Below are 24029 nucleotides of genomic sequence, written 5' to 3'. Positions count from 1 at the left end.
GAGTGCCATGAGGAATGCCTCCTTAAATTGATTTCTTGGCCATTTTTTGATGATTGACAAACAGCATGGCTTAATTTAACCCCTTTCAGTGCCTGTTACCTGGCAGTGAGTCATCAGGCCTGGATCTTGAAAGAAAGTAAAAATCTTGAGGAGGTCTTTCTGGATCCTTTCATGCAACCCATGCAGTGCAGGTGGCTGCTGCTGATAGCTTAATTAGTTGGCCTCCCCTGACCCTCCCAATTTAGACAGTGTCAGCATCACAGGTGGCTGGCCCAATGGTTGTCCAGGCTTTGTGTACCACCATAAACACAGTGATATAACAATTCTGTAACAGTGTCTATTATGCAGGTAAATAATTAAAATATTTACAAACCTCTGCATGTGACTTTTCCATTCTTGCATTCACTGCAAAAGGTTGCAGATTGATTTAGGTTATTGAAAGAATTGCATAAAATGGTTCTTGCTTTCTTAGCATACTAATTACCACTAGAAATTTTGCTTTGGCAGTTTGTTACTTTCTTGACAATTTCTGTTATCGTGAAAGCAAACTTTAATACCGCTGCAATGGAGATTTCATTTCGTGATTATTTCAAAATAGAAATAAATGAGCTAGCCTAATTAAGAAGAAAACAAAATGATCACCTTCCATTTCTTATTAACTCCAGATGAAAGCTATTCATGCAGAAGTGCCTCATTTGCAGTCTCACAAGAACACCCACCAACCAACCACCCCATGTCACCTCTGCATTATTCCTCTCACCATTGTACTTTCTCTCTAAGTGGCAGACAGTGCTGCCCATGACGTCAAGTTATCAAACACATCAGAATTGAGCCCCACAAGGGGTCTGTAACCTCAGGAAATTCACTTCTATCATTATTCATTAGGAAAAGAATACAATTCTTGACATGGATTTCTGGTCTCCAATCCTACAAAATCCTTCATAGTGACAGTAATGGCAACTGTAAACATTCCCTTGAAATAGCTTTTTATAGGTAAATAATTTTGTAAAAAAAAAGTAACACATTTTAATTCATTGCTGATGTGAACAGAAAAAAATAGAAGATGCTTTTATAGATACCATTCTTCACAAGCATTCCTTGTTCTACTGCCTGGCTGCAATATTTTGCCATTATAATAACAAGTACAGTCAGTTAAGTTAACGCATTTCATTTTGTTTTCATCCAGATAAGGAGCATTCTCAGGGCATCTTGCATAACAACCTGCAGTAAATGGAAAGTGATAATAAGAGTAGAGCATTGACCAGACAGGTTAGCAACTTGGGTTAATAAACACTCCACAGCTCCATAATACTTCAGGAGATTTCATTGTTTTTTTTGTGTAAGAACAGTACATATTATTTTATTTAATCTTGTCATGTCTCCATCAGAGTTCTCAAAACTATCATTTCTAAAGTATCACAAATACCCACCACTCAGTTTAAAAAATATTCCGCTATGTAAACAGAACATTTTATGTTTGTATAAACTGTATAAATAATAAATCAAGATAATTACCAGTTACAAAATCAATCTTATAATACACAGGGTGGATAAAGAACTAAAAAAGGCAATGTTCAAGCACAACCTTCAAGAACTGCAGAATATTTCTTTCCAATGAAGTGGTCAGAACATGTTTGTGTCCTTATTGTTCCACAAGGCTGATAGTGCCAGCTGCACTCACTGGGAGAGTTGTAATAGTCACAGTACACAGCTGCAATGTAAAACAGAACAGTTCTCCATTACTACCTGGGATTTGTTTCAGGTTTTACGATCCATGTTTCTTGTTACACATGATTGGTGGATTTCCCCTTCTGTTGCTAATGGTCAGTCAAATGCCTATTAGCTTTAATCTTGTAATGGGAACAATGGGTAGGGACAGTTCGCTGTCATTAAAAGCTAACAACATTCACACCTGCACATTAGGTCAGAGTGGGAGTGGGATGGAGAATTTAACTGGCAGACAATGGGAAGCTCAGAGCTGTCTGCAAGGACTGAACACAGGTGCTCAACAAAGTGGTGACCCAATCTGCATTTGGTTTCCCCAAAGTGGAGGAGACCTCCTTTTGGTCTGTGCCCTCCTATGCTGTTACAATGAGGCCCAACTCTTGACATGGATTTCTAGTCTCCAATCCTACAAAATCTTTTACAGTGACAGTAATGAAATCTTATGGAACAGCTCCCCATCTTCCACCGGGACATGTTACAGCCTGCTGGACTCAGTATTGAACTCTACTACTTCAATTAACTTGATTTCTCTGTCTGTGTTATTCTTCCATCTGTGATATTAGCCCTGCTTATTTACTTTCCCTCCTATTTTTTTTTCTTTTTTTTCTCTCTCTGGGAGTGGAGGTCATATCCAGCCTGACTAACCGAGCACGTCTTTCTGCTTTACATTTTGCAACTCCTAGCTTCTTTTGTCTATGTTCTCACTCAGACTGCTCCCATTCACTCATTGACCAGATAACCTTGTTTACAGCTTATCCTCATATCTGAGACATCTCCCCTCCCCCGACCCTCCCTATAGCTTTACACGCATCTTTTGTCTCCTTCCCAGTTTTGCTAAAGAGTCTTAGACCTGAAACGTTAACTGTTTCTCTCCAAGAGGGTGTAGTTGTTGCTTATTCACTAGATAGCCACTAAGCTCAACAGAAATTGGGCTTGTGCATAGGAGGCACTGGAAATGAACTTTTGTTTGGATTCCACCAAGCTTTAATTCCAGTTAGCGATTTAAAAGTTGCTTTGATTTTTAAACTTGTTTTTCAGTCCCTTTTAATTCACAATCCCATTTTCTGTCTTTGATTTCTGTACATGATTTTATGTTGAATGAGACATTTTATCCTCTGCTTTCTGGTTTTGGGTCCATGTTGCTAGCGGGAATTCCTTAATCTGATTTCTTAAAGATTCAGTGATTTTTGTCTGTTCGCACAGATCCCAGAACACCTTTAAATGGCTGTAATGGTTATCAAATCACAATTGCAAAACCCTGGAGAAAGTCCCAGGGTAAGTGCAGGTATAATGAATGGCTCCTGATACTCCTTCACTCCTGCTGACTACAAAGTCCAAGGCATTGTTTTATGCTGTCTGATGTACATGAGCGAACCCAGTAGGGAAGTGGTCCAAGTTTTTGTGATACCTGGAGGAATTTTCTTTTCCTCTAGGGGTGCCATTTATATACAAGAATGCCCGATTCCTGCCACCCAGCAGTAAGTCTTTGATGAGAGAATGTTAGCAACACCATTGATAGAAAGGAGGGAAGTAGGTCACTGAAGTAAAATGATGTACACTGAAGACAATTTTCCTTTAGTATTATTTGTTATTATCACTTCTCAAAGAAATTCCAGAACATAATTTGCAATGTGTAATAAATATACATTACATGCATTGATCCAGTAAGTCTAATAATTACTTCTCAGTTATTACAGTAGCACTTAATACTTACGACACAAGTCTGGTGTTCTCCACTGAATACAGACCCCAGCTTTATTACAAGCTTCTGCATACACAGCTACAGCAGTGCAGAAACCCAGATATTTTCCTTCCATGTCACAGGCACAAGCTTCTTGAACACAAGCATCATAGTATGGGATTGGGTTTACCTGATAAAGTGCATCATCACAATATTAGAAAGCAGGTTTTGCAAACAGTTTAACAATGATTTAAATTTATTTATTTCAAGATAAGCTATCTCACCCTTTTGTGGCATTTTTGAAACATTTCATCCTTCATTATGCCACATCTCCTCTGAGCCCATGCTAAACAGTATGGGTTTCTGTCACAAGGGAATGTTTGATTCAATGTATCTGAACAAGACAGTGAAGATTTCCAACTGTTTCCAAATTGTGCAGTGTTAGTCACTAAAGAATTTCCTTTTGTTGTTAGATCATCTGCAACATCATCATTGAAATTCCCACACAGTCCGCATACTTTGTTCTGTAAGTGAAAATACATTTTTGCATCATTTTGACTCAGAAATTCTACACGACAATTCTAATGTGCAGCTGTAAATCTGAGAGGAAATGAAAAAAAACCAAAGGGAATGATGAAGGCTGGACTTTCCCCCAGAGTCCCTTTGAATTTAAGTTGGAGGCCTGGAGAGCTCAAATAGAATTTTATGTGGTGACCAAAAAATCTTATTTCATGGTCACATCTTATTATTATGAATTCTTGTCCCAGCAATGCTGGGCTTCAATCACTGCAGTTAAATATTTCCCAACTCCTCTGTCTCTATTGCAAAGAACCTCTTTTGCTCCAACCATTTCTATTTCTTAGCTTCCTAAATTCCGTAACCTTGGCTGTTTAAACAGAATAAAAATAAAACAATTTGTCACAATTCATTTTGTATTAAATTGGCTTTGAAGTTTAAAGTTTGTTGGCCCTACAAAAAGAGTCAAAAATGAAAACAGGAAATGCTTTAAATACTCAGGAGGTCAGCCAGCATTTGAGGAGGGGAAACACAGTAAGCATTTCACCATTTGGATCTTCAGTAGCAACATTTCAGCAACTGCATTTTTTGCTTTATGTTTCTAAAGGGAGTCTAATGTATTTTTGCTGCAATTTTCAAAAAATAATATATTCTACAAGTTATGACATGATCTTAAGTTGGTTCAGTAACCAATGCACAACTATATAAAGAACATGCAAGATTACCTGATATATTTATATGCTACATGTCAATTTAAGATTATTGTAAATAGTATATTGAATGCTGTAATGAAACTTATTGCAGCATGTAACGTATATTTATTTTTGCAAGTGATTAGGTTCTTAATATATTTACTTATTATTAACCACATTAAAAATAATGAAAACATTAATATCTAATATCCAAACCGTACTTACCTTCCATCTTGGGTCCAGTGTTATCGAAACCCTTGTGTGTCTATCCCATATCACAGTGATCCCATTTGAAAATGAAAGGATTAAATAGAGTCCGACGGTGTGAAATGAATAAGAATGATCTTGGCACTGGGCTTGGCGAGACTTATCTGTCCTTATCACCCTTTCATCCTTAAGAAGGAATTCTACCTCCTGAAGATAAGAAGTCATAATGGGCTCTTGACATGTTTACAATGATGTACAAATTCATATGATCCTCATAAAAACTTGCTGAAAATTTTAAAAGTGGTTCATGTATTGTCGTACAATTTATACAGATCCTCCTCACTCCTGTAATGCTGTCTATCCCAAACTGTTTCATTTGCATCCAGCTTGAAACCTTTCCATGCATTTGCAATTACTTCCCGTCTATTTAGTTTTCTCTTTTCCCCTTCATCGTGACTTTTTTTAAAGCTGCATCCTCTGAGTTTCTCTCAGCTTCTTAACTGCTTTGAAATATTGTAGCCTGTACTTTTTTCAAATTCTAGATTTTGCAGTCAAAATGTGGGTTGTAGATTATATAGCCAGTTGGAGAGAGAGCTGTCATTGAACCTATGAGAAGCGCGTGAATGGGAAAGGGCAAGACAAGTTCAAGCCAGCACGAAGAGGAAGGGAGGAATGCACTCTGGGGACAGTGGGGGATTCACCAGGAAGGATGCTCCAAGGGGATTCCTTGACTCAATAGCAGGGCATGGATTACAAAAGGTTGAGGAGTGTTTTGTGAATGGGTGATTTTGCTATCAATCATATAAAACAGAACTGCTTTACACTTCTCAAATGTGTTGCTTGAACTGGGTACATACAAACATTTATAATTGAAGTTCAGGATATTTTTCAGATTGGCAGCACTCTGGCCATATAGAGTCAGCAACAGATCCTATTCAGAAACACTGTTACGTGACCAGCATAATCTTGCTGCTTTAAACTGGATTCCGGGACTTCTAATTCATCACAATGTTGAGAGGTATTCCTGAACTTGGTATTACCTGGAAAATGTAATGGAGGCTATTCTAATTAACGTGGCTACGTTTGTTTTTCCAAGGTTTTATCATATTGTTATTTAGCAAATGTGACTTTTGATGATTAGAATGATTGAAGAAACAATTGATTGTGTTAGGAAGCAACATGCTGACAAGTTCATTTTTGGGGTGATATGACGGGTATTCCTTGAGAGGTGTGATTGCCATTGTTTTTTTCCACAGTTTGCAACCATTTAATGGTTTAAAATGAATGGAATTCTTCTTAATTTCAGCTGGTGACACGACTTTGGCCCAGTTGTACAGATCTGGTGTGGTAAAGTAGTAAAGAACTTCTGTAACATTTGCACCCAACTTGAAAACTTCAAACCCCACAGATCTACTAACATCTATTTCCTCACACCCTATGACTACATAGAATCAAGTAAACTATACGTGTATGAGTCATTCAAAGTCAAAATTAAAGATACAGACCGCAAATAAAATTTTGATGTTCCTTGAGCAGGTCACACCATTTTCACAACATGGAACACTTTCTGTTAATATTTGGAATATTCCTTCTCCTTGATTGCAGTGGTCCTAAACAGAAAGATACAAATAAATATTCAATAAAAAAAGGCTTTCATGCCTGCTTGCTAGGGGCCCATGGGAGCAAACATTCTGCTTCTGAAGTTAATAGCTTCTCCAATGTAGAATCAACTTCCTAATTTTTCACAAGCAAGAAGGCAGAGCTGAGACCAATCATATTGATTGGAATGAGTACTGCAGGGTGCTGGAGAGAATATATCCCCTCACTACAAAACAAAAGGGTGAGTTGATGGATTCTTAAGATCACAGCTGATATTTTTCTTATTTTGTATCACAGCAAAATTATAGTAACACATTAACTTCTAAAATTTAGCTGTTAAAAGCTTTATGAATTGGTTTAGTATTTCTATATCTTGTTACTTTAACCAAAACAATTTATGCCTCAATTTGAGACCATGTAGCTACCATTTTCATATCTAACATCATCTCGAGTCTTGCTAAACTGGCCAGGATTTACTTGATGATCAAAAACAAAAAAAAATACAATGAAGAAAATGCCAAAAATCTAAATCTCCTCTGCAACTTTTACCCAGTTTTTCCAAACATACAAACATCAGTAGTTATTGGTCCGAAACGTAACTCTTCTCTCTGTATCCTGAACTCTACCATTCAAACTCTCTGCCAGCAAGCATAAATTGTCTGGTTTCCAATTTTTATTTATTTAAGAGGTGAAATCTTGCATGAATGCAAGTTCTCAGCAAACACCAAGAGGGACCATAATTCCAGCCAGTATCACTGGAATCACAGGGAAAAGTGAAATCTGTCCAGTGCATTAACCAGCAGGGTAAAATACGCAGAAAGGGGAGAATGAATTGTAGGACAACAGATGAATACCAGAGAGGCAAAAGAAGAATACAATGGAAGAGATGAAGGGATTGCATGAAGAAGCGAGCAGAGGGGCAAAAAACATCTGGGATGTGGGACAAAATTGATAGCAAGATGAGAAATGAATGGTGTTGAGGGGAAAGAATGGATAGGAGATGGAAAAGGATATCAATGTCAATGAAAGGATGACAGTGGTAGGAAAGTGAAAAGGACAGTGATAAAGAGGAAAGGGATGGGGCTGATGTAGCGAATAATACATTGTTGAGAAATACTGGAGGAGCCAAGCACATATAAAGAGCAACCAAATATCCATTGCCTTCAGTAGCACAAAAGTGTCATTTAATTTGGTTCCCTTCAATACCACATTATAACCATTCTCAGGCAGCTCTTGCAAAGAGCCTGTGAACAGGGTGTGTAGTAAACTTTCACTTTGTCTTAATCCCATGTACATGTTTATTTCTATCTTTACACCCCAAACTCAAGAAGGAATGGAGAGAAGTACAAGTTGAGAAGATGTCACCAATAAATTAACTAAATTGAAGAAATAAGTATCAAGAATTTGTTGCCACTGGATTGGGAAGCAGAACCATATCTGTGCAGAAATAAAACATTTTACTGTGCAGTAATGCATATCAACTGATGGGTAATCTAATCTAAAAACTCTTTTAACAGTTCAAGAGAAGTACTTAAACATGCCCTTAATGGAGATGGTTGACAATTAGAACAGCATTTCAGGTGACATTTATTCTTATTTACCTCAACAAAAATATATTCACAATTGCCATCAAACATGTATCTTCTTCCATCAAAGGTTATGTATTGACCATCTCCATAAACCTGGCAGGTCTTTGGACATCGGTTTGTAGTGCAATTCCATACTCCAGTTTTGCATGTGCTGTGATAGAATAAACACACGAAATAATTATTTTGATAAAACCAATGTTATTATAATCTTGGCTGCCGTAAACACAGAAAATGTTTTCGTCAGCTAATGGCAGCCCTACTACTGGAGACTATTACATAAATCCACCCATTTTGATTCATTGTTAAGGTATAGCAATGCTCCATCCCAATGGAATAGATCCTTTTCAGTATTTTGAAAATCCCATTTTGAATCATTATTTTTAAACCCAGCCAAGAACACGTGAAGTATTTTTTATGCTGTGATTGGACCTACTGCTCATTTTGACAACATTTAAGGCACCAAAGAACTTCAATCTCTGTCACTGCTACAGGCGGAATGGAGTCAGCAGAGTGGGTACGGAACCATATAATTGCTCCTTGGACAATCCCAAAATAGCAGTGTAATTTTCCCTCCAAATTTTGAATTATATTGTCTCACCATTGATTGCAGTCCTTCTGGATTATTTTTCCAGCAGGATACTTTTCTCCTCCAAACAGACAAGGGCACTGCTCAGGACGGATGCATCTTCCATTGTCATCTTCCACAAGATCAGCAGGACAGACACAGCCAGGAATACACGGACTATTTGCCTTTAAAATAAAACACCTCAATCAAGCTTCCATATAGTTAGATGCTTTGAGTAGCAAACAGTGCAGATTTCCAATGGCATTAAACTGCAGGCTATCTGGCAAAGTCATTATTTTTCTTAGGGTGAAGATATAATTTCAATATCAGGCAAATTTACTTGTATCCATCAGTGATTTATTTTTTTTATATGGAATGAAACAAAAAGCTATGTGCTAAATTGGATTCACACATTTATGGTGTTTCAGCTACGGTAGAGTCAGAGACAGACAGAACTCTGCCCAGACACACAGAAGCTGCTCCTCATCATTGCGAGAGTACAGCTATAAAACTCAGTTTCCTTGAACTTAGGAAGTTTGCTGTACTTCCAGAGAGCAGTTCTGATTCGATTTTCAAAGATTAGTTTCACACCTTTTGCAAAACTCAAGAAATGCGAGACTGTGAGCTGAGCTGCAGCCAGCCCCATTCAGTTGTGGAATCAAACCAACTTGCATTGATTTACCTCCAAATTGCATCTTGTTGGCATAAGGTATTCAAGAACTTTAAAGCTTAAAATAGCAAATAAATAATTTACAGCAATTATTCAGTTCCAATTGCTGTAAATTAAAGACCAAAAAATAACAGAAGAGTAAAAGAGGAAGATCACTCACAAGAGGAATATTCAGAGTTCTGCATGATCTTTGAATGCTCTGTTTATTTACCAACATCTTGGAGCAATCATTGTATAGTTTTCCATTCAGACATTCTATGAAAGAAAATATATTTTAAAAACAACTATTTTACTTGTTCATGCTAATGGCACAGGAAATTTAAAAAAAGCAGTTGCTCACCTCTGCTGGTTGTTGTACGAGCGATAGGACAATGAAGTTTCCCATTTTCACACTTGCTGAATGAAGAAACAGTGTTATATATTATGGCACATATTTAATTGTTTAGTCAATGTTTATAGAATATTGCTGAAGGACACTTACCAGTTTCTACCATTCACTATCATACTTTGTCCTTTATTGACAACCAATTCACCAATGTAACAAGGGCAGTCTGACTTATCAAGACAAGCTCCAGTGCCATCCATGTACTTTCCTTCAGGACAGCCACAGCCAAAAACAGGAACATCCTTGACTTCACACGTGTAATCGTACTCTGCTAGTGATCTACAGGTACGGTTACAGGCTCTCATGTCATTTTCAAAGACCTGAGTGTTTGTGCACGGTTTACCTGGAAAGAAAACCAACACTTCCATTAGTATTGCATGTTGTGATAAAATTCCAAAAGATCTGTCTCTTTTCCCACTGAGAATTGCAAAGTTTTCTACAAGAAAGTGAACAGAGTTGATGGTAAATCAAGGGACAGAAGTTGGAAGGTATTTGATTTGTGGCAGTTTGCCATAGCAAGGGAGAAATAATGGAACAGTTCTGGGTTTGCAAAACAAAAGGTGAGATTTAATGGATTAGGGATGGAAAGGTCAAATGACTAAATGAATGAAGGGAATAGTGTGATAGAGCTAAGTTTACAAGGAAATAAAATTCACTAAAATGATCACTACATGGGAGTCTCTGAATACATCTCAATGTTAGATCTCAGCAAACATGTTTGTTGGTGTACTGGTGGGAAAATAAATGGGTAGAAGCTGCCCTTATAGATACGTGTACTAAACCTTACTGAAGTTAAATTCTCTCAAAATATATGACTTTTCCAGTCATTTTATCTCACAAAAAGCAATCTGCAATTAAGTTAAATAAATAAACCTTGTTCTGATTATTTATCTTTAACACAGTCTGATTTAAATGTTAAAATTATGCATTCTTAAACTTGGTTGTGAGTCAAATATTTGTATCTTCATTTCACAATACAATTACCAGTATTACACCCAGTGAGGAATTTTAATGACTTCATATAGTTAATCCGACATAACTTGGAGTAAGATAAGACATTGGTAGTAATTTTGTGATATTTTATATCAGAACATGTCTTGACTTGTTCTGAAAATGATACTTCATGCACCTAGTTTCCTTTGCTGTCAATTCACACTCAATATGCAGTGAAATCCAGAAAAAAACACTTGAAGGAACATTCCTGCACAAGCTGCCAGCTAGTTTAATGAACAAAGGTAAAACAATTTTTATTGGTCTCTCTATATTTCATTACTGATCATTTACTTTCAGTTGGTTTATGCATGAAATGGAGAGATGAATGTTATGGTAATCACCATGGCTACCGCTGAGTGCAGAGGGATGGATGCATAGGAGGATGGGAGGCAAGTGAATCCATATCAAGCTTTAACCAAACCCTCCATTGGATGGCCAGTAGTGGGAACATGGTGTCAAAATGATTATTGGAGTTCCAAAAACTGGAGGGAATCAGGGATATGAGACTGAAATATCCAAGAACAGGAATGGATTTGATATCAGCAAGTTCTTTCTCCCCCAGCAAGCAGTGATCCTCTTGGATGAGTTGCAATTCTTGTGGTGGAGGCTGACACCCATCAGACCCATAATCTAGACTGATTCGCGACTGCGACTGAGGCTGCTTTCAATGCAAGGTAATGTGATTTATAGCTAATGCATTGCCCATGAGACCTAGATTAGCACTAACGAGCTGAGGGTGTCAGAGAGCAATTATCCTAATGGGCAGATAGGTGCAAAAACATTACACACTTTGCAGGATATTCAGGTTCACTGATTACAGGCATATTGTATAAAATATCCCCTTACTTGACAAGCCCATTTCAACCCTTCCTAATTCATTGTCCTTAAAAACAACAGATGACAACATACTGCAAATGTCTCTTCTCCAGTTTCTCACGATGATACCATTAGCAGCACACTCGTGAACGTAGGTTCCCAATGCCCCACACAGGCAATCGTTGATGTTCTCACAGGCACAGGTAGCAGCCATGCACATCTAAATAAATGTTAATAGTTACAGCAGCTAGATTTCTTTGAAAATGTCTGCAATATAATTCTTTTACTACTTTACATCCACAACATAGATTTATTTGATTTAAATTTATAATGTACAAAACCAAATCTAGAGAAAAATTTAAAAACAAATGACTATACTTCAGGTTTATAAGCAATGGATTGATTTTTTTTTGATGGAAAACAATTTATTATTCTCGATCATCTCAATCCTCAGCAGAGGAGATGTCAGATATACAGGCATTTCCTAGGTTATGACAGTGTTATGAGCCTGTGAACTGTCTGTGTCCTAAGCAGATCACAAGTCAGAGATGGGGCCGTGGACCGAGTTCTCCCACAGCTGAAGATGCCTGCAGCCCTGCACCAGCTGGCAAATCCATCCCGCTGGTCTCCCAAATGCTCGTTTGTATGTACAGGCTGTACATAAAATCGGGTGTTTGTAAACTGGGGTGGACCTGTAATGTACAGTAGATTTGATCTATTGCACAGCACATCGAGTGAATTGATTTTCCATCATTAACAGAAGATTGCAGGGACTTGAGGCAATGTTTTTACTTCAAGTTTGAAAGCCGAGCACTTATGGCCTTAGGACATTACAAATCACTTTTAATCAATTTAAGTACTTCTGAAGCATTGCCATGTTGGAAATGTGCTAGGCAAAGTGTGCTCAATAAGCTCCCACGAACACAATTATAAATGACCAGATTATTTGTTTTCGTATCATTGGTTGTAGTCTCTGCATTGGACAAGGCAGCAAGTATCCTTTTGCTTTCATCAAGAGGGTAGGTGGGGCCTTAACTTAAGGATGGCATCTTTAACATTGCAGTACTCCCTCAGTACCACAGTGATTTATTAAGATGAATGATAGGCCCAGTTTTATGAGCTGGATTCAAATTCACAAACCTTCAAACTCAGATGAAAATGCTCAGCAGGATTATGGAAAGACAATTCATAATGTTTGCTCTGAATTCTTACTTGATAGTATTTCAGGTAATCCACTGTTGAATGGCAAATGGAGAAAGCACTTGCTGGATCTTTTAATTGAGAGCAATGTAACTTGGCATAGTTTTCTGTAATCAAATTTTACAGCATGATCAATTGAATCCAAAACACTGCACTTCCAGCAAAATTGATCACAGCATATTAAAAGACATTTGGAAAATAAAACTGCCATTGAAATTTCCATAAGAGGAACAGAAGGGTGAAATTTACCAGTTATGAATAAAACTATATTAATTGCACAGTTGTTGACTACAGTAAGCAATACTGAAACTATGATTTTCAGTACTAGGAAGTGTTGAGAATAAAGTCCTAGTCTACACACCTCTCCTTGTAACTCAGGCCCCCAAGTCCAGACAACATCCTGGTAATCTTTTCTGCACTCTTTCTAGTTTAATAGTATCCTTCCTATAACAAGGTGACCAAAACTGCACACAGTACTCCAAGTATGGCCTCACCAACATCTTATATAACTGCAACATAACTTCCCAGCTGATGAAAGCCAGCATGCCTAAAGCCTTCTTCATCACCCTATCTACCTGTGACGCCGCTTTTAACAAACTCTGCGCTTGCACTCCTAGGTCCCTCTGTACCATAACACTTCTTGTAATAAAACAAAATATTGCTCTTTGGAAAAGAAAACCCTAGTTCATTTTATTGCAGCAAGATCTGGGTGGTACAGCCAGTGTGGAAATTTCAATCTCATTCTGGAAAAATTCCTTCTCCACAAGACATTGCAATCCATTGCAGACTGTTTCATCATTGGCTTGGGTTCAAAGAGAAATGAATCTTGGAAACTTTGAACAAAGTCAAGTTCATCCATGAGGTTTAAATACTGCCAAGAAGATTAAATGTGGCAACTTATTCCATTACAATCAGCAGAGCAATCAAAAGAACTTTTACTCTGATGCTGATTATTTATATTAACAGTGGACGAATCACTTTGTGGATATAGATTGTTTCCTTAATGCTTTGTTGCATGACCAGAGAGGAACTCTACTGTGATGGCTTAGGTTCTGGGTAAAAAGTGCAACTGATATCAAAGTGCAAAATGCTCTGGAAGTAGATTCACTGGGGCTCTCTGAATAAAGGCTGTAAAAAGAGCTGCACAGATATGAGCATTGGACTCATATGAAAACAGAATAGGCAGTTTACTAAATAGCAGATCAAACAGCAAACCAGCATTGGGTAATGACTAAATGACTAAGTTGCAACTTTAATACATTCCAGATGAATGAGATCTATGAAACAAAAATGGTTCATATCGCATATGTGACAGACCAAACTTTAGAGAAATAAAAAAATGTAGATGGCATATAAGGACATAAAAAAGGCAAAGTGGGATATCAATGAAAATTGTGCTAAATTTCTGAAACTGCAACATTTTTACATAAACTTTAAAATAAAAGGATTGTCAAAGAAGGTGTGACAATGTATGAGAGTGAAGAATTAGTGGAGATGCTTATTAATATTTGACTAGCTTTTAGACAATTATGAATACGTTATTATAAACCCAGAAGGGATTTAATGCCTATTCGAGACCATGATGCAAATTGATTTATCCTGAGGATCTGGGGCTAGCGCATGCTGTACTCAGGTAAACCAGACCTTGGAACAACTGATAACAAGATCAGATTTTCAAATAAAAAAGAACGAAGCAAGTATTTTGGCACCTATGTAGGTCGCTGAAATGCAAAGCCGCAGTGCATTTGTTCTAAATATCTTTTGGAACTTCCTTATTTGCTATCTGCCAAGTGTTTATTTCCTCATCGGGAGGCCAATGGTGCTCCTTCTGACTTCACCTGAACCAGCTCCTTTCAACATAATATGTAGAAACAACATCTCCACTAATTATCACTGCTTCCAAAGCCCCTGACTTCCAATCCAACCAATTCCCTGCTCACCCCCACCCACATTCCAACTCCCAACGTGCATGCCCAGCCTCCAGTTATCTCTGTTTTGAAAAGGTAATGGAGCCGATAGAGTCCAGTTGGCACTGCAGGTCACTGAGGGATGTTAGGGTGGGCTGTGTTTGCTATTGATTCAAATCTGTCTCAATTAATGGAGATTGCCTCTGTTTTGCTGCATTCTTGTGGTAAAGTACTCCACATCTTAATTACCCTTCCCATGAAACATTCCAAATAAAGGTTTCTATAAATGCAGCTAATAATACTTTTGAGTTCATGCATTCTCACCACCACTAACTATGGCAAGCTTACTTTGTCCTAGCAATATGGTATGACCTCAGTTTCCCTATACATGTCCAATTTGAACAAATTAACTACTCTCTTTGATGATATTGCTGATCATTAGACAAGGAATGAAAAAATTATAGCTGGTTTTGCACTCCGTACTTTACAGGCATTGCAATAGTTTAAATTAGAGGACCAAAGCAGCCAGTAAGAAGACCTTTATGGCATTAGATCACATGTAGTATCTCCAAAGGCAAAGGTAAAAGGATACATTTAAGAATAACATGTGAAGATTTTTGCCTTGGATGTCATACGATTCATTTTAATAACTTAGAAAATAAAAGCAGATCACAAAGTAAAACTGCAGTATTTGGAAGAAACATTATTATGAACTCTTACCATTTTCTGAGCTGACACAGGGGGATGGTATTGTCAGTTCGAGGCAACAATCTTCAGTTTTCCAGGAATCAGCAAAAGTAATAGGTGTGCTCTCCACGATGCCCTGTTCAGATAGAAAGTCATCCTCCGCTTTGCCATTGAAAGTACCACATAAACCTGAAGGAAAAGAACCATACAGGTGAGAAGATAGCTCAGCTTTTACACTCACTGCTATAAAGTAAATAGTATTAACCTGATCCAAACTTCATTCAATAGTAATGTGTCTTAAGTCAAGGAACACATTGTTCTTTCTGAATACATATGTGTATTCAGATTGTGGTCAGAGAGTAATGGAGTAATAAAGCACGGAAACAGGCCCTTCGGCCCAACTCGTTCATGCTGACCAAGGTGCCCACCTAAACTAGTCCCATTTGCCCACATTTGGCCCGTATCCCTCTAAACCTTTTCCTATGTACATACTTACCCAAATGTCTCTTACATGACATTATTGTACCTGCCTCAACTACTTTCTCTTGCAGCTCATTCCACGTACGCACCATCCTCTGCATGAAGAAGTTGTCCCTTTGCCCTCTAGTTTTTGAGACCCTTTCCCTGGGAAAAAGGCTGCATTCACTCTATGCCCCTCATGATCTTATACATCTCTATAAGGTCACCCCTCAGTCTTCTACACTTCAAGGAATAAAGTCTTAGCCTGCCCAACCTCTCCTTATAGCTCGGGCCCTCGAGTTCTGGCAATATTCTGGTAAATCTCCTTTGCACTCTTTCCAGCTTAATGAAGTCCCCTCCGAAAAGCAGGGTGACAAAAACTGTACACGTTACGTCATGGCCTGACCAACTTGTAAAACTGCAACATAACATTCCAACTCTCATACTCAGTGCCCTGACTGATGAAGGTCAGCATGCCAAATGCCTTTTTCACCACCCTGTCTACCTGTGACACCACCTTCAGCGATCTATGTACTTAAAACTCCAAGGTCCCTCTGTTCCACAACATTCCCAGGGCACAACAATTCACTTTACAAGTCCTACCCTGATTGGACTTCCCAAAATACAACATCTCACACTTATCTGGATTGAAAGCCATTTGCCAATCCTCAGCCCACTTACCTAGCTGATCAAGATGCACTTGTAATTTTTGATAACTTTCTTCACTGTTGACAATACCTCCGATTTTAGTATCATCCACAAACATACGAACCATGCCTTTAACATTCTCATCCAAATCGCATGTATAAATAATGAACAACAAATGTCCCAGCACTGATCCCTATGGCACGACACTAGTCACATGCCTTGAGTCCAAGCTCATGAGACAGGAAAGTCAAGCAGTGTATCTGCTTCTCAACAAGTCACAGACCAGGCCTTGAAATCAAATAGAGCAAAACAATACTGGAATTGCTCAGCAGGTCATCAGCTGTGAAAGGTAGTCAATCTGATGTGTTAACTGTTTGTTGCTTGACCTGCTGAATATTTCCGGCATCTGCAGTATTTTGCTTTATGTAGCGACTCAGGAAAATTTTCAATATGCAAAGGGTGGTCGGAGTTCTGAAATCCTTTCTGCTTGTACAAATTCATATCAAGTAAATGGTTAATTTTAAATTTGAGGTTGATAGTCATCAGTTAAACAGGTTATTGAGGAACAAGGGAAATACCTGCCCTCATGAATGAAACTTAGTGGAAATGGTTTTGTTCTTATAACGATGGAGGCAGGAGACAAAAGGCAGCTGAGGCAAGAAGATGGAAGCTGCAGATAAGATCCAGATAAGATTTAATAGTCCAGAAGCACAAGCTGATGGAAGGATTTTTAATAAAGTGCCAATAACAGAAACTTGCAGCTTGGGCATGAGTTACAATTTGCAACTAGAGATTTCCAAATGTGTCTGAAGACCCATACATAAGCAAACAGCATGGAGGATTTGAAAGTTTGTCTTTTATCACTATACATTTGTAAGTTTAGAACTAGGGAAGGAAATCAGCAGGAGCAGAATAACTCAGTTTTTATATTAAGTAGAGTATGATTCTCTTTCAGAGCGAACAGAAAGGTCATAACATTGATGACAATTGGAACGTCCTCAAATCTCACACAAAAAGTGCTGGAGGAACTCAGCAAGTCAGGCAGTATCTATGGAGGGAAATAAACAGTCGACGTTTCAGGCTGAGACCCTTCATCAGGACTGGAAAGGAAGAGGGCAGAGCCAGAATAAGAAGGTCAGGGGAGGGGGAGGAACCACGCAGGCAGGTGATAGGTGAGTTCAGGTGATAGATGAGTCCAGGTGAGGGGGGAAGGTAGGAGAGTGGGGGAGGGGGGAGAAGAAAGAAGCTGAGAGGTGATTGGCAGAGGAGGCAAAGGGCTGAAGAAGGAGGAGGCTGGCAGGAGAGGGCAGTGGACCATGGAATAAAGGGAAGGATGTGGCAATAGATGGGTAGGTCATGAGGGCGGGAGAAAGGGAAAGAGGAAGGGGAGGGGGCCACAGGAATGAGGGAAGACAAAGGAGAGGGGGAAAGGGAAAAAAGGGGGGGGAGAAGAAGGGAGGGGTTATCGGAAGTTAGTGAAATCGATGTTGAGGCCATCAGGTTGGAGACTACCAAGGCAAAATATGAGGTGTTGTTCCTCCAACCTACGTCTGGCATCAACGTGGCAGTAGAGGCTGTGGATAGACATGTCAGTATGGGAGTGGGATGTGGAATTGAAGTGGCTGGCCACCGGGAGATCCTTGCATTTGCAGTGGACGGAGTGAAGGTGCTCGACGAAGCAGTCACCCGATCTGCGTCGGGTCTCACCGATGTAGAGGAGGCCACACCGGGAGCACCAGATACAATAAATGGTACCCTTGGATTCACAGATGAAGCACTGCCTCACCTGGCAGGACTGTCTAGGGCCCTGAATAGTGGTGAGGGAGGAGGTGTAGGGACAGGTGTAGCACTTAGAGCAGTTGCAGGGATAAGTGCCAGGGAGGTCATCAGTGGGGAGGGATGAGTGGACAAGGGAGTTGTGGAAAGAGCGATCCCTACGGATAGCAGAGATGTGTGGGGAGATCCACCATTCACGGCGCTAGACAGTCCTGCCAGGTGAGGCAGCGGTTCACCTGTGAATCTGAGAGCGTCGGTTATTGCATCTGGTGTTCCCAGTGCGGCCTCCTCTACATTGGTGAGACCCAACACAGATTGGGTGACCGCTTCGTCAAGCACCTTCACTCTGTCCGCCACAAAAGCCAGGATCTCCCGGTGGCCAGCCACTTCAATTCCACATCCCATTCCCATACTGTGATGTCTATCCACGGTCACCTCCACTGCGACATTGAGGCCACACGTAGGTTGGAGGAACAAAACACCTCATATTCCTCCTTGGTAGTCTCCAACCTAACGGCCTCAACATTGATTTCTCTACCTTCAGGTAATCATTCCCCTCTTCTCCCAACCCCCCCCCCCACATTTTTCCCCATGCCCCCCCCTTTGTCTTCCCTCATTCCTGTGGCCCCTTCCCCCTTCTCTTCCCCCTTCCCCTGCCCTCATGACCTGCCCATCTATTCCCCACCTCCTTCTCTTTATTCCATGGTCCACTGTCCTCCATGGCCCACCAGCCTCCCCTCCATGGACTCTGTCTTTACCTCTTGCTGCCTTAGTGAAGCAGCCAGCATAATCAAAGACCCCACCCACCCGGGTCATTCTCTCTTCTCCCCTCTCCCATCAGGCAGAAGATACAGGAGCCTGAGGGCACATACCACCAGGCTCAAGGACAGCTTCTATCCCACGGTGATAAGACTATTGAACGGTTCCCTTATACGATGAGATGGACCCTTGACCTCACAATCTACCTTGTTTGATCTTGCACCTTATTGTCTACCTGCAATGCACTTCCCTGTAGCTGTGACACTTTACTCTGTATTCTGTTATTGTTTTTACCCTGTACTACCTCAATGCACTCTGTACTACCTCAATGTACTGTGTAATGAATTGATTGGTACAATCGGTATGCAAGAAAAATTTTTCACTGTACCTCAGTACAAGTGACAATAATAAACCAATACCAATACCCTCACCTACCAGATTCCTTCTTATTCAGCCCTTTGCCTCCTCTGCCAATCACCTCTCAGCTTCTTACACCTCCTCCCTCCCCCACCCTCCTACCTCCCCCCCTCACCTGAACTCACCTATCGCCTGCCTGTGTGTGCTCCTCCCCCTCCCCCCACCTTCTTATTCTGCCTTCTTCCTTGCCAGTCCTGATGAAGGGTCTCGACCCGAAGCATTAACTATTTATTTCTCTCCATAGATGCTGCCTGACCTGCTGAGTTCCTCCAGCACTTTTTGTGTGTGTTGCTCCAGATTCCAGCATCTGCAGGATCTCTTGTTTCTCCTCAAATCTCAGATGTGCAGTGCTGTATTAAAAGTGGTTTATTCAGTTTATCTCATTTTAGCCATACCTCTCGTGGTTCCTTTTGCATTCACAGGCAGTGAGATATAAAGTTGCATAAGAGGTGCTGTCTGTACTTGCATCTTCAGTCCAAATGCCGTTGCTACTTGAATGTACATCGAGGACTGCTGAAATATTATTATTTCACCTGTTTAAAGAGAAAAATCAATGCTTCAGTTCAATTTTTTACAAAGCATTTAGCCACCGTTAAAGCACAGAACAAGACATTCTTTACCTGTTTTCATTGGAATTCCAATTGCTTGTCCACTAGAATACACTTTGCCATCATTGCTGAACACGTAAGTCGTCTACAAGAAAATTATGCATGTGTATCATTATGGAGAGCATGTGGACTGAACTAAAATACAAAAGAAACAAATAGTTTTACAAATTCTCACCTGATTTGTTGTCAGGGTAACACGCTGTAAACAAGTCTGTTTAAAAGCCGCTTGACATTGGTGTATCTCAACCTTGATGGTCCAGTTGTCTGTCTGTTTCAGGTGGGGAACAAGGTTAACAAACTAAAATTTTAAAATTGAGAATTCTAGAAGATGCGACTGTCTTTAGCATTATAAGGTTACAAACTTATTTCAAAATAATTAAGGTGATACAATCTCACGTACAACCACAGCATAGTATGAACAATCTCCAGTTATACTGTAGTAACTGTTGTCAAATGTTGTGAAGTAAGTTGCTTCTTCAATTGCGCATGTGCCAGGACAGCTACGATAAGAACATGACCAGCTTCCACTTTTGCAAATACTGCAAAGAGACAAAAGATCAACAACAAAATTATCTAAACACTGCAAGAAACAAGGAAATTACAGCAGTAGGAAAGTCTTTTATAATGATCAAATCATACCATGACTGGCAAGTTGTGTTCCTGATGTCTCCCGATTGATAAAACTGCCCGCTGTATTCACAAGGACATTCATTTTTGTTGATGCATCTGTTAGTGCCTCTTATGTTATCAAGCAGATGGCCTTAATTTAAAAGTAAATATACTTAAGTGCATTAATTCACAATAAAATAAAGTACATAGTTTTAATTTAAAGTGACAGAACATTATGATGTATCTATTCTGGCTTTATTTTAACAAAAATAATTTTTAACATCAACCACAAAATATTGTTCTTGCAAGGTCTATCTAGAGAAAGGAAACATATTGATAGCCATTCCCTGTCTGTCAGACAAGTTAGTGCATGGTGCCAACCTTTAATGAGACAGATTTTGAAATGCTATCAGCAGAGTGGTTGAAAACAATGTTTAGTCGATGATCTGCTTGTTGTGTGTGGCACCAAGTATTTCCAATCTGACTCACCAGGCAAGTGTGAGGTAATGCAATTTGGGAAGTCAAGTTTGGGTAGTACATACAAAGTAAATGCCAGACACCTTAGGAGCATTGATGTACAGAGAAACCTTGAGGTGCAAATCCATAGCTCCCTGAAAGTGGCAACACAGGTCGATAGGGGAGTGAAAAAGGCATTTGGTATGCTTGCCTGCATAGGCTGAGGCATTGAGTATAACATTTGGGACATCATGTTGCATCTGTACAAAACATTGCTTAGAATGCACTTGCAGCATTGTGTACAGTATTGGTCACCACACTACATGAAGGATGTAGTAGCAATAGCGAGAGTGCAGAAGAGATTCAGCAGGAAGTTGCCTGGAATGGAGGGATAAAAAGACATTGGATAGGCTGGGTTTATTCTCAGTGGAAAGTAGGAGGCTGAGGGGTGACTTTATAATGGTTTATAAAATTATGTTGGGTATAGATAGTCAGAGTCTTTTTTTCCAGGGCAAGGGAGTCTTGAATTGGAGGGCACAGGCTTAAGGTGAGAGGGGAGAAATTTAAAGGTGATCTGAGAGGTAGGTTTTTCACACCAAGGGTGGTGGTTATCTGGAACGAGCTGCCAGACAAGGTAGTAGAGGAAGATACAATGGCAATGTTTAAAAGGCACTTGGATAGGTACTAAGATAGGAAAGGCATAGAGGCACGTGGGCCTAATGCAGGCAAATGTGATTAGCAATCAACAGGCATCACAGTCAGCCTGGGTGAGGTGGACTGAAAGGGTTCTTTTCTGTGCGGTTCTATGATTCTATGATTGTGCAGGCCTCAGGCTCCACAATGACTGGTTTGCTGATTTTCAGAGCTCTTCACTGCATAAAATTTCCAAGCTCTTCATTATGTACTGTAGTGGCAATCCCATTGGAGTTTTGCACTGGCAGGCTTTTGTAGCAATAATCTCACTGGAACGAATTCCAGAGAGGCTAGAAGTCCTCCTGTACCAGAACATGGGTTACTGCAAGAAAGATCCAAGCTTACATCTCAAGAACTATCTAATTATCTTTCCAATCAGGTGAAACGCCTGGGCAAGAAATGGTTAATGTTCAGAGTTGGATAGGCATGAGCTAACTTCAATCCTAAGTGATCCATTTTTTTTAAACTTTCACGAAGTGAGCATGGCTGGCCAGGCCAGCATTAAGTACCTATCCCTAATTGGCCTGCCTGGCCATTTTGGAGACAGTTAAAAGTAAACGAGGCAATTAAAAGTCAAACACATTGTTGTGGGTCTGTGGTCATATTTTGTGCACATCAGATAAGGTCAGCGGATAATTTTTATTATGAATTTAATTTTTCCAACTGCGCTGAGGAGATTTGAACTCTCAATTCCAGATCAATAAGCTTAGGCCTCTAAGTGAAAGTCCAGTAAATGAGCCACTGTGCCACCTTATGCTCCATCCAAATAGGCCCTGACGGTGATGTACTCTTCCACTAAGCCTGCAAACACGAATTGAGAAATTATCTGGTATTATCTCAACATACAAGTTGCCATGTGATCTGAAGATTTTCCAAACTTCAGCCTTCATTGGTAAAGACTTTTCTTTCATTCATTGTCTCTTTGGATTTAAAATTCCTACCTTGAACTAAAAACATTTATTTCCACACCATCAATTCCCTGCACTATTATCTGAGCTGTTGCCCTCCCTCCAATCTAAACAAGTTTACATTTCTTACACTCTTTTGAAATAAAAAATGGATAAAATAAACAGGCAATATAATACCAGAAAAATAATATAATTGGCAATGTCTTACCTTCTGGACAGACACATGTGCTCACACACTGATCACATTGCTGTTGAGGATTTGGATCAGTACAGGTTGGAATATAGGCAGAACCACACTCCTTATAAATCTGATTTCTTGGGCATGTGGGCTGTGCTGAGAAGGAAAAGTTGCTACTTTTATCTCTTTCACCATATAAAATACAGTTGAGTTCCAAAATGTCACCACATCCACTAAAAATTGCTGGATGAAAACTACTTACTGCAGCTTGTCTCTTTCCTCCAGGTTTTCCACTTCTCGTCCTTCCCTTTACTGCACTGACGGGCCACTTCTTCAAAAGAAGCACATTCAGACCTTGGTTGTTTACAGCTGCAGACATCTGCCTGACACATCTTTAAGTAGTTGATCAAATAGTTCTCAGGATATGAAAGGAAGAGTGATGTAATTGGTTGACATTTCTGAGCATGAAAAATTAGAATGAGAGAAATAATGTTAATAAAACAAAAGCCAATTCATTTGGTAAGTTCCAAGAAGATCTGTACCCAACTATTCTTAATATTGAATAACATGAAGTAGGGAATTCATTTTCACAGTATTATGTGGTCAATCATCCATAGAGGAATCAGGTCAGAAACACGTACTGGGTAAACTGATGTTGGTAAGTTGAGGTGTAGTGTTGCAGTCTTTTACACTGAATTACAATATAAATTGCACTATAATTTCATCTGATTTTGGGGTGTTAATGCAGAAAGTAAGGTTTTGAGCTCTATTTTTGATTTCTTGATCAGTCACATGTACATTGAAACATACAGTGAAATGCATCTTTTGCATAGTGTTCTGAGGGCAGCCCGCAAATGTCGCCATGCTTCCAGTGCCAACATGGCATGCCCACAACTTCTTAACCCCTACGTCTTTGGAATGTGGGAGGAAACCGGAACACACGGAGGAAACCCACGCAGACACGGAGAGAACGTACAAACTTCTTACAGACAGGCTGCCTTAGGTGCCAAATGCCAGGTGGAGAGGGAGCTGTGCAACTCCTATAAATGAGAGGGCAGTTTGCACTAATGCTGGCAAGACATGCCCCAAGGTCTAGTAACCCCCATTACACTCATGAAATGAAGTCCTGCTGAGTAATGATGTAAACTCTGACAGGCAGCAATATGAGCAGGCACGGCTGAGCACGATTCTGCTGTATATGCTGGGATTGCTGACCCTGGAAATTTGGGTCTTTGGATTTCAAGGTATATTTACATATTTTCTTGCAACATTTTCTTTGCACAGTT

General features: G+C 39.6%; 1 protein-coding gene across 1 annotated transcript in view; it reads right to left on the bottom strand.

Annotated features, from left to right (window-relative positions):
- LOC127580611 (mucin-2-like) overlaps positions 1-24029 on the bottom strand; it is a 95218-nt gene that overhangs the window by 56989 nt on the left and 14200 nt on the right. Inside the window, exons 7-28 of the mRNA XM_052034232.1 lie at positions 23006-23201; positions 22774-22899; positions 20539-20659; positions 20300-20438; positions 20075-20167; positions 19912-19984; positions 19687-19824; positions 15266-15421; positions 12651-12745; positions 11532-11658; positions 9726-9972; positions 9585-9640; positions 9405-9499; positions 8608-8759; positions 8022-8160; positions 6327-6431; positions 4840-5028; positions 3691-3930; positions 3440-3596; positions 1586-1711; positions 1080-1221; positions 374-405 (exon numbers count right to left, since the gene is read on the bottom strand). Of these exons, the coding sequence (XP_051890192.1) occupies positions 374-405; positions 1080-1221; positions 1586-1711; positions 3440-3596; positions 3691-3930; positions 4840-5028; positions 6327-6431; positions 8022-8160; positions 8608-8759; positions 9405-9499; positions 9585-9640; positions 9726-9972; positions 11532-11658; positions 12651-12745; positions 15266-15421; positions 19687-19824; positions 19912-19984; positions 20075-20167; positions 20300-20438; positions 20539-20659; positions 22774-22899; positions 23006-23201 (2944 nt within the window). The remainder of the gene's footprint in view (positions 1-373; positions 406-1079; positions 1222-1585; positions 1712-3439; positions 3597-3690; positions 3931-4839; positions 5029-6326; positions 6432-8021; positions 8161-8607; positions 8760-9404; positions 9500-9584; positions 9641-9725; positions 9973-11531; positions 11659-12650; positions 12746-15265; positions 15422-19686; positions 19825-19911; positions 19985-20074; positions 20168-20299; positions 20439-20538; positions 20660-22773; positions 22900-23005; positions 23202-24029) is intronic.

This window comes from Pristis pectinata, chromosome 19 (assembly GCF_009764475.1).
Source record: "Pristis pectinata isolate sPriPec2 chromosome 19, sPriPec2.1.pri, whole genome shotgun sequence".
NCBI lineage: Eukaryota > Metazoa > Chordata > Chondrichthyes > Rhinopristiformes > Pristidae > Pristis > Pristis pectinata.
The sequence above is the reverse complement of the archived record's forward strand: the minus strand, read 5'-3'. Positions and strand labels throughout refer to the sequence as shown.